An 11296-nucleotide genomic window follows, 5' to 3' on the forward strand; every position below is an offset into this window, starting at 1 on the left:
AGTGATTTTGAGCACATTTGTGCTTATTTTGCATCTTTTTTATGCTCATTTTGAACCTTTTGTGATTATCTTGCAAATTTTTGTGGTACTTTCACGTCTTTTTGGGACTTTCAGCTTGTATTTGTGGTTATTTTGCATCATTTTAAAGTGATTCTAAGTCTCAGTTTGTGGTGCTTTAACCTAAATTTGCTGCTATTTTACAACGTTGAACATCTTCTCGTGTCCATTTTTCTCCGTTTGGTTGTAACTTTGCTGCTTTGCATGTGTTTTGTGCGTCTTCACGTCTTTATTTGTGGTTATTTTGCTTCTCTTTAATGTAATTTCACGTCTTGTTGTGACCTTCAGCCTGTATTTGTAATCAGTTTGCTGCTATTTTGCACCTTTTTCTGGTGACGTTGAACTTTGGGGACGTTTTGCGTCTTCTTATGTCGATTAATCTCCTCTTTTGTTGTATTTTCTGTGTTTTTTACGCCTTGCTTTGTGGTAATTTTGCTTTTTTTGGTGGTTATTCTGCGTCTCTTTGCTGTAATTCTTTCTACAGACACGATGAGGAGGAAGGACAGATTGAATTTTGATCTTCCTCCACCGAAGCCTCGCGTTTTGATTAAAAACTTTGATCTCCTGGCCTCCAGCTCGCCTCCTTCGTATTTCAGTTTATTGAGCCTTGTGGGTTTAGAAGAAGGCGACGAGCGTCAACGCCTGACGGCCGGACACAGGAAGTGTTTCTCTCTGATATTCGGTCTCTTTGAGCTCCTGCTGCCATCGATTGTCCACAGACGAGCTTCAGATCTGAACCCGAGGCGCTCGACAGTTCTACATTTTTAAGACGTGTTCTTAACCCGGCGGCTCGGATCGGCCGATAATCAAACGCCGTAAATCACTCTGAGCCTGAGTCAACAGTTTCTCCTGCAAACAGCCGCCGTCCTCTGGAGCTGATTTACAGCCTCGAGTCTCCCTCGACCGCCGCCGCCGCCGCCGCCGGAGATCCGATTAGAGATGAACCCCTGCAGCCGCCGTTAACGATCAAGTTAAGCTCCCCGAAGACGACAGGAAACACGCCGCCGCCAAAACCCGCCGCACAGAAACCCGCCGCACGGAAACCCGCCGCACGGAAACCACGCCAACGCCGTAGATGTGAAGCGCCGCCTTCCACAGGAGAAAGAGGAGCGTCGCCATCCGGTCGTATGAAGTTGTTTGGCAGCTGCTCCATCATCAGTAATCAGCGGCTGAGTCAGAGCGACGTGGACGAGCCGACGGAGGCCTGATTCTGTCAGAGGAAAGGTCATCCTCCTGCTGGAGCTGCTCTCAGGATGTCTCAATGTGACGGCAGCCGGAGCCTCAAAGGGCCCAAATGAGGGAATTAGTGGATGAATCATGATTTACACTGACGGCTTTGGTTGATGGAATACAATCAGTAATTAGCTTCAAGTTCAGTTTAAACTCTAATTTGATGTTTTTAATGTTAAAAAAAAAATGTTGTTGAGTGACTGAAGTTCTGCAAAACGAGCAAAAACACGAAAAAGACAAAATCTCTACTGGAAAAGGTGGATTTTTAAAATGTTTGCCGACTTAAAAACGTCACATTTTACAGCAGTTAAGTGCATAAAGGTAACATCATGTGGAAATCAAGTTAAATTATTATTATTATTTTAAATATAACTATGCAATTAAGGATATAACGCAAAAACATTGTGTTAAATTACACAATTTAAACACATAAATATGAACATAAATGTGAAAGTTTAGTGAAATATTTTCCTAAAAGTTGCAAAACACAAAAATCTAATTGGTGATTTTTGTTCGTTTCTCAACTTAAAAACACTGAAACACTCGTCGGAACAAGTTCATTTTTCTGAGTAATGAACTGAACAACGAGCGAATCCTCTGAACTCATCATTTTATTAGAAGTTGTCACGACTGAAAGAAAAGATTAATGCAACACGCTGTTTTATAAAAGTGCATTTTATTTCTACGAGTCAGTGTTGTGGAGCGGCCATCACAAAGCCCTGATCTCCATCCTGGAGAACATCAGTGGAGCAAGGAGGCCAACAAACCTGACCCAGTTCCACCAGTTCTGTCAGGAGGAATGGGCCAGAACTCATCAGACTGTTGTGAGAAGCTTGTGGAAGGAAACCCAGAACGTTTGACCCAAAGTCATAGAGTTTAAAGGCAACGCTAGCAGATACTGAGGAGATGGATGGAAACTTCTGACTTCATCTCATTATTCTTTAGCAAATAGAAATAATGTTGGTCGGAGCTGAAACAGGAAACGTTTAGTCTGATTTAATGTCAGACGGTTTCACGTCTTTTTAAACAGTGGATGCAAACTTCTGGCTTCAACATTTCTTGGACATACGAGTCAGAACACGTTAATTTTTACGATTCATGAACTCATGTTTGTGCTCATGATCCATAAATGATGAAAAGCTGCTTTAACTGGAGACCAAAAGCTTTTTGTACATGAATATAAATATGAAAAAACAAAAGCTCCTGGAGACAATCGAACGGGAACGTCTTCATTTTTAGGAGGAATGAACCTAAAAACGTGTTTGTTGGTTGAACGTTATTAGAACGTAACGATGCCGCTCATGTTTCAGTTAAGAAACCGTTTGTTTTATTTCCAGAGATTCTCACCCTGATGCCGAGCTCCACGTTTTCTCCTCCGTATATCTCCATCCCTTCGTCCAGCAGGCCGATTTCCTCAAAGTACTTCCTGTCCACCACGAAGCAGCCAATCAGAGCCGGGCTCCTGAAACAGGTCAGAGGGAGAACTTTGGATGCTAAACACCTCCTGAACAGACAGATGGCAGTTTGTCCAGATCTGCTCTTTAAAGCCGTAAACACAGAAATCAGCTCTTGGTGACAGAAACCTGCTCCGGTGAACGCCGGCGCCGCCGCTGTCAGAACCGTCAGCGAACACAACAGACTCGGGACGTTTTGAGGAAATCCGGGTGAAGCAGCAGGCGGGTTTTCTTTTTCATCAACATCAAACCGAATCAACAGGAGTGAAAAATAAGTGCGATTAGTATTCATGCTGTCAGCGGCGCTCATCTCCGCTTATCAATATGAACCCGGCGCTGCTGCTGCTGCAGAAACAGCTTGTTTGGGTGAATCTTCCTCCCCGAGGATCCTCCGGCTGGCAAACAGCCAGAGAGCCGAACCCAGAACCGCTAATAGAAACAAGGAGCACGTTCTGCTGCACACAGCTGCAGATAACAGCACAATGAAATCACGATTTACACACTCGTCTCACCGCCGACGGGTTTTATTCAGCAACAAATACAGAGACACCAAGGCGATGAAATAATAAACAGGCAGCTCCGGGCGACGGACACGCAGCTCTAAGGATAAGATCGTATAATATATTAAAGATAAGACAAAAATAAATAGGATGACATAATACAATAAGAGATAAAATAATAAACAAGCAGCTTCCAGGATAAGATCAGTGGAAATATGATGAGAGATAATCATATAAGATGATAAAATAAAAGATAAAATAAGAAAAGACAAGATGACATAATATAATATAGTAAAAGATAAAATTTTTAAATAATTTTTAAAAAAATATAGTAAAAAAAAACAAGATCATACAATAAAACACAAAATAAGACTTAATATATTAAAAGATTAAATAAAAAGGATAAGATAATAGTAAAATATAAGTAATATAATATAACAAAAACTAAGAAAAAAGATATTTAATATAATAAAAAATAAATAAAAAGATAAGATTATAAAATATTACAAAAAATTAAAAAACAAGATAATATAATAAAAGACAAAATCAAAAAATAAGATGATATAATATCATAAAAGAGAAGATAAAAAATGACAATATACGATAATAAAAGATGAAATTTTAAAAATGATATAATGTAATAAAAAAAAATTAAAATATTTTTAAAAATTAAGAAATGAGATGATATAATAAAAGACAAAATAAAAAATAAGATGATATGACATAAAAAAAAGATTAAATAAAAAGACAGGATGATATAATAAAAGATAAAAATAAAAAAAAATAAGATGATATGCAATATTTTTTTAATTGGGAATAAATAAACTTATTTGAATTTAATAACATCAGAAAAACAAGATTAAAGAATAGGATGATATAATATGATAAAAGATACGATTAAGAAATTATTTTTTTAATAATGTCAGCAGGTAGGTTCATTCATACATATGCTCTCATTTCTACATTTAGTGGAAACCAGTCGACCGTCCCATGAAGGCGAGCTTAACAGTTGCTATTTCTGCAGATAATAAGACAATAAATGAGTTTTTCTGAATCTCTGCTTGGACACAAACCTTCTCAGTTTGTTCCAAAGACGCCAGAGTGAGGATTTAGTGACAGCTTTGATGTGCAGCTGAAACTCTTCGCTCCTCGTTTCCTGGAGCCAAAGCAAGCGCCGAGCGCCAGCCTTCGTCTTCCTGCTGCCAGAGAGTGAGATTTAAACCTCGTCTTTATTTAGTCGGAGCAAGTTTCGCTGCATCCGACTGTTTGCTTTCCAGGACGAAGACAAAACAAGTTTCAACAATCAAGAATCGCTCTGATCCGGGAGTCGTCTGCAGAGTTGAAGCAACAAGAGCGCCATGACGGAGACTTCTGTGGAGGTTCATGACCTCCGTCTGGAGTTCACGTACACAAGACGAGGTCAGACTTCAGTGTTAAGGTGGAAATCCTCAGCTGTTGACTGCGTGTTTGGTTCCATGACGCGTCTGTTAGCGTTTTAAAAACACCGTACGACATGCTAACAAGGTGAAAGCCCGCTACACACTGTGAGATTTTCATCCCAGACAGAAGATACCAATCTGCTCAACTACTAAATATCAATGCATTCAGAAATAACTGCAAGCAGAGAGCATTGTGGGAGTTTAGCTGGTCAAGGGGCACCATGATGAAGACTTCTGTGCAGGTTAATGACCTCCAATCAGGACTACGATGGCTTTTGCAACGAGTACCCGACAACGTCTGCTCTCCCTAAGATACGTGGTGATGGATGTAGGAGAAGGATTGACTTCAGGTCTGTGAAGATTCTCAGTCCTCCAGGTCGTGGTTCAGTCAATCGTAGCAGCTGGACTTGCTTGAGTTCCTTGAAGACGTTTCATCCAAGAGGCTTCATCAGCTCTGACTGACTAGTTGGGAGTTCCAGATATCCTGAAGGAGACGCTAACACCTGAGTTTCGGTTTCAGTTGTGATTCCAGTTGTTATGAATAATCTATGAGATTGACTTTAGGTTCCTGAACATCACCCACATTGACCTCAATTCTAGATTTGCGACTTTGTACATCACTCATTTTAAATCGTGGACATGTGATGCAAAAAAGAGCCTAAAGCCGGCTAAACGCTGTGCAGACGAAAGACAACAGTCGTGAGAGAATCGTGGTGATATCGTTGGTCTTCGCTCTAAGTCAACGTCGTACTGTCGCAACCAAAGACAACCTGCGATAAACTTCCGACATGGTCAGAAATGTGGTCTGATCGTCTCACAACTAACCAACCAATAGAAATGCAGGATGAAATGACGTACCGATCAACGCGACGCTACCTCCCTTTGCAAAGCTAGCATCCCATGTTAGCCTCTCTTTCCGAGCCACGACCACGTCCACATTCTCCTCCTTCTCCTTTTTGTAGGGATTTCTCTCCAAACACATAAATGCCACGAGGACGAGGGCTACGTTCACGCTTCGCTAGTTTCTTTAGCGTGGATGGACGCTGATGACGTTTTATTCTTGCTCATATACGTCAACTCACGTACGTCGCAGGCTGTGATTCGGCGTTTTCAATCTGCACACAGCAAACTTCATGTCGCGAACAAAGTTTATCAGATTCACGTCGTACAGCGTAGCTAGCTGCGAACTTATAAGATTGTTAAAATCGCAGCCGGCCTAACAGAGTCTTTAATTTCTCAAAACAGTACATTCAGTCCAGACTCTGGATAATGAGGAACCTTTTTGGTTATTTGTGATTAATAATTCAACTGATTAAAAATAAATGAATCAATAAGAAGAAGGCCGTGCATGTCAGTAAAAGTAGCGCAGATCAGCTGTAGTACCTGGTTGTTCCACCAGGTGGCGCCTCTTACTGTTTGATAGACTTCTGTGGGAATTAATGGATTCCAACAGCTAATGTCAGCTTAAGAACTAACGTCAGCTTTACTTTATTAATCTTAACTGATTGTTAATTGATAATGCCGGCAAGTACTGGTTAAAAAAATGTGCATTCTTACTCCGAGCTGAAAGTATTCCGACATTTCTGACCGTCTTTTGTCCATTAAAGCGCTTAAACCTTTCAGCAGTGACTTTTAAACCGCTTCATTTTGGCCTCAGTCGGTTCAGAGGACTTTATCTCACACAATGCTGTAAACTAGTTCAAATCAAAGCTGCGACTCGACTCTTTTCATGTCCAGAGCCTGAAGAACAAAACCACCGTCCAAATGCTTTTCTCTTCAGTTCAATCAGTAACGAATAAAATTAACTGCAACATGCGCAGCTATTTCAGAAATTAGTCACTCCTTTGACAAAACTGCCTTGAAAATCGCTAAACGCCGGAGACGCTGTGAGGCGGCGCTTAAAAGAAAAAAACATCACAGAGGAGGATAAAGAAGTAAACAATCGGGGCCCATTTATCTTCTTCCATTACAGTATCGAGCAGGATACGTCCTCTTGTCTTCGTCCACATCTATAAACGGCGCAGCATCGATTGGCGTCGCTTTAAACCACAGCAGCAGTCGTGTCGTCCTCCGGCGGCGGCGTGGAGAGGCCACTTCGCCTGATTCTTCCGACCACGTTTATCCGTCACGTCGTGCTGCTGCTGCTGCGGATCGGGATCATTATATCGGACACAACATGCACCTGCTTCACCGCTGCTTCGTCTAATCAGAGCTTTTATGTCACACCTAATGCGCTCCGGCGTCTCCGAGGGTTCACGTCCACGCCGGCAGAATTTACATACGATTCACGGGGATTAGCGTTCCAGAAGTTCTAATGTAGAAATAATGAGATTAGAGCGCGATCTCATTAGACCTGCTTCAAGTCGAGATGCTCGTAATTAACACGGCGCCGGAGTCGCACGTCTTTCACCAGAACCTTTTTTTTTCCTGTCGTGTTTACCTGATGGGCGCCGTGTGGTTGCGCTGCGTCCACCAGGACTTGGGCGGGTTCAGGTACCGGCACCACAGCTCCCAGTCGAAGCCCTGGGCCGACAGCGGGTACTCCTCGATCTCGAAGGTGTCGTACTTGATGTTGTCGAAGGAGGGCGACACCACGCGGGTCCGGTCCTCCTTGATCCGCTGCAGGATCGGTTCCGCCCTGCAGGGAGACAAACGGACTGCGTTTGACCCTCAGAGGTCCCGATGACACCATGAATGAATGAATGAATGAATGAATGAATGAATGAATGAATGAATGAATGAACGGTTTACTTCGGTTACAACCTACAGTACAAAACTCGAACTGTGTGCATCCAGCTGACACAGAATCATCACACATACCTGCATTTACATTTTTTCTCTCTTCACAATAAAATACAAGCAGCTCTGTAACCGAAATGAGAACCGGCTGAAGCTTGTTGTTGCTTCTCCTGTAAAGTCCATGAAACAACCCAGAAAATCAGCAACGCAAAGAAGAAAAAACACTCACTCTAAATTATTCTTCTCATTTCACATGTTGGTTGTTTTACATCACAGTCCTGAATGATTTTACTTTTCAATGTTTTCTTGAAACTCAGCAGAGACCTGCTGAAGTCCACTCCATGATATTACCTCCATATATGAAACACGTCTGTATTTAACATTAGTTCTCACATTCAAAGACGCCCAGTCCTCTTAAATTAGCATTTTTTTCTCTTAATTAAAAAAATAAAAAGTTGAATCCCACTAGGAAGACTTTTATTCTTTAGTCGAAACAGTATTTCATAACGTTTTCAAGACTAGCACAGGTACGGTGATGCCGTCAGCTTCACTCCAAAGTTCAGACTTTAAACTCTCTCATAGTTTTCGTTTCACGTTGAGACATGATGTCATGAATGTGTGTAAAATGTAAGTGTGTCGCATTTCTGTCCAGATTTATCTTTTGCCGTTTAACAAAACGAAAGTAAAAGAAAGTCTATTTTCAGGAGTGGAACCGACAGAAAGAGGAAGAAAGTCTCACCAGCTTTGCATTTAGTTTGATTTTATATCAGACTGATCTTTTCATGCTCACACCTGCAATCTGTGTTTACATTTTCAACCTTTGAAACGCTTCGTTTGTGCTTTTTATTGTCATAAATATTTTTTCTAATCAGATTTGTATATTTTTGTGTGTTTTTGAGCCCAAAATGTTAATATAGTGGATTAAAATGAAAAAATAATCATCAGATCACATCGGCCAGCGGTCTTGAACCTGTTTTGCACCACGGACCGGTTCTAAGCAAGAAATGTTTCTACGATCGGTCACATCATATAAAACAATTGGCTTTGTTTCTATTGAAAAGTTTCATGAATAAATAAAATCTTTTTATTGCTAAATACGTTTTTACGTGTCGAGTCTCTCACAGTTTCCAAAGCAGCTCTGCTCAGACGTTTTCGTTTTTTCGTCCGGCCGTAAAAACTGACAGTCAAGCGCAGGAAACAAGCACAGAAAAGTCATTTTTCAAAATAAAACGCCCTGCAGACTTAAAATAAATAAATAAACAATAAAACTTTTTCATTCTTTCTGTGTGGCCTGGTACCAAATGACCCCCGGCCCGGTACCGGTCCGCGGCCCGGTGGTCGGGTACCGCAGACACAGGAGATGAAAAAACGACACCAAACATGGACACGGTGAACATGTTTCTGTGTGCTTCATGTTTCTTGCTGCCAGATTTTCTTTCTGTTTAATTTTTACACAGTTTTTTTTTGTGTATTTCTGACTCATGTATACATTTACTGTGGTATTTATTTATTTCATGGCATTTTTTTATCACAAGACGCCGATACAACCTGCAGGTTTTCTCTCCTCTGCTGTATTTTGAGGCGCTGCGTGCAGCCAAAGCTGAATAAAACGTAAAAATCTCTGCAGTGCAGCTCGATATCTGTTCGTAGGTGATTCTGCAGCAGCTACAAAACTCACAAGACGTCTGGGAAACGAAACGCTCTTTTGTTTTCCTTTTCCGAACACACATTAATATTTTGCACGAAACAAGGATCGGTACGAGGAAAAGCAGCCCGGATTTTACTTGAGGGAAGGGAAATCAATGGTATCACACATCTCTGGTGGAAGTCAAACCGAGACTAAATAATTCTCTTGCATTTGTCACGAACATCGCTGCTCTGTGTGAGCTGGCAACAGTTTCGCCATAAAATCTTTATAAGCCGGAGATACGACTGCGGCTGTTTATCCGTCCAGAACGAGCTAATTCCAAATTACAAGCATGAAAACAAGGAAAACACGTGTCAAATACAAGAAATGAAAGATCATCTGAGTTAAAAGAAGGTAGAAAGGTGGACGCCGGGGAGTCCGGCTGGATGAGAAGGTCAGTCCACCGGTGGAGCAGAGTGAAGGTCTGCAGCAGAGCAGCTACGATGATCCTCAGGGGAGTCTGAGCAGAATCAGTGGAGGCAGATCCTCCCTGATCAGCCTCGTGGTTCGTTCCCGGGTTTCTGAAGCCAATCAGAGAGGAAGTGGATGGAAAACTGAGCACTCGGATTACATTAACAGAGAGCATTGTGGGACTTTAGCTAGCAACGGGACCACGACAAAGACTTCTGGGGACGTTAAAATCAGGACGCACAACACTGTTAACGCTAAAGCTAATAAAGTTTGTAGCAAAGATGTTCATTTTATCTTCAATGTACAAAGAAATCCTGAAGTCTGTCATAAAGTTTGTCCAAAATTACTCAAAAAAATCCCCAGAATGGCAAAAGATGTGTCAAACATTGATCAGAAATTGTCTAAAATGGCAAACATTTGTCCAAAAGGACTCAAAATTAATCCAAATTGGGAATAAAGTGTCCAAAACAACTTAAATGTTACACAAAATGTTTCCAAGCTGACTCCAAATTTGCTGAAAATGCCAAATAAATAAAGAAAAATGAAAGAAAAGGTCCAAAAGAATGAACACAAATGCCCAAAATGACTAATAAAACACTCAAAATGGCAAAAAATGTTGTCAAAAACTGATCAAAAATTGTCTAAAGCAGCAAACATCTGTCGGAAATGACTCAAATTTGTCCAAATTGGGACTAAAGTGTCCAAAATGAGTCAAAATTACTCAAAATGTTTCCAAGCTGAATCTAAATTTGTCAAAATAACTTAAAAAATGTTCAAAATGGCAAAAGATGTGTCAAAAACTTCACAAAAATGGCCTAAAATGGCAAACATCTGTCCAAAATGACTCAAAATTCATTGAAATTGGGAATAAAGTTTCCAAAATGACTGAAATGTTGGTAAAAAAAAACCCCAAACAAACAAACAAAAAAAACATGTTTCCAAACTGACTCCAAATTTGTCAAAAATGTCAAATATTTAAAAGAAAGAAAGAAAGAAAGAAAGAAAGAAAGAAAGAAAGAAAGAAAGAAAGAAAGAAAGAGATCCAAATTGAAAAGTTTGAAAATTTAGTCAAAACTTGTCTAAAAGTCGTAACAAGCCTCGTTTGCTGCCCAAATCTGGAGTCTGTTGACTGAAACGGTTCAGTTTGTTCGATCCATTATTGATTGAACAGGCTGTTGACCCTTAAACTGGGAATAATATTTTTACTAAACCTTTTCCTCTTTTTCAGATTTTAGGGTCATTAGTGACATAAAAGTGTTAAAACTTGTCAAAGAAAATTCAAACTTAAACTGCAGCTCAATTTAAAACCTTCTGATTCTATTAATATTTTCCTGTCTGGTGTTTTATTTCTGAGTTCAGACAAAGCTCTGGGATTAAACCAAACCTCCGAGGACGAAACCTGCGACGAGCGAAGCGTCGAGGGAATCCTGAGAAAACAAAGACGCTGAAGGCCAGTCGGGGAAAATCTCCTCGCGCGACCAGCGAAGACAATAAAGCGTCTGATTTTGTTCTCTGATGAAATAAAAGAATCTCACGTCTGCTTAATGACGGCGCTGAGAGAATTCACACGACGGAAGATGATCGTATTGATCTGCAGGAGACAGAAATCAGGAAAATAATGGGTTTACGTGCTCGGACTCGCGAGACGAAACGCTGAAGGCTGTCGTTTAAATGCAGACGACCTCCGAGAGTCCCGACGGACGAGAACACCAAGAGGCCTCAGATCGGAGAGACAAGAGGATAACATCAGAGATACGATCATCTGAGATACGATCATCA

At 40.8% G+C, this 11296-nt stretch overlaps 1 protein-coding gene across 1 annotated transcript in view; it reads right to left on the reverse strand.

Annotated features, from left to right (window-relative positions):
- Positions 1–11296, reverse strand: part of LOC103356173 (polypeptide N-acetylgalactosaminyltransferase 18-like) — a 160251-nt gene that overhangs the window by 32451 nt on the left and 116504 nt on the right. Inside the window, exons 5-6 of the mRNA XM_008280244.1 lie at positions 7121–7318; positions 2635–2749 (exon numbers count right to left, since the gene is read on the reverse strand). Of these exons, the coding sequence (XP_008278466.1) occupies positions 2635–2749; positions 7121–7318 (313 nt within the window). The remainder of the gene's footprint in view (positions 1–2634; positions 2750–7120; positions 7319–11296) is intronic.

Source organism: Stegastes partitus, unplaced genomic scaffold (genome assembly GCF_000690725.1).
Source record: "Stegastes partitus isolate 25-593 unplaced genomic scaffold, Stegastes_partitus-1.0.2 Scaffold188, whole genome shotgun sequence".
Lineage (NCBI taxonomy): Eukaryota > Metazoa > Chordata > Actinopteri > Pomacentridae > Stegastes > Stegastes partitus.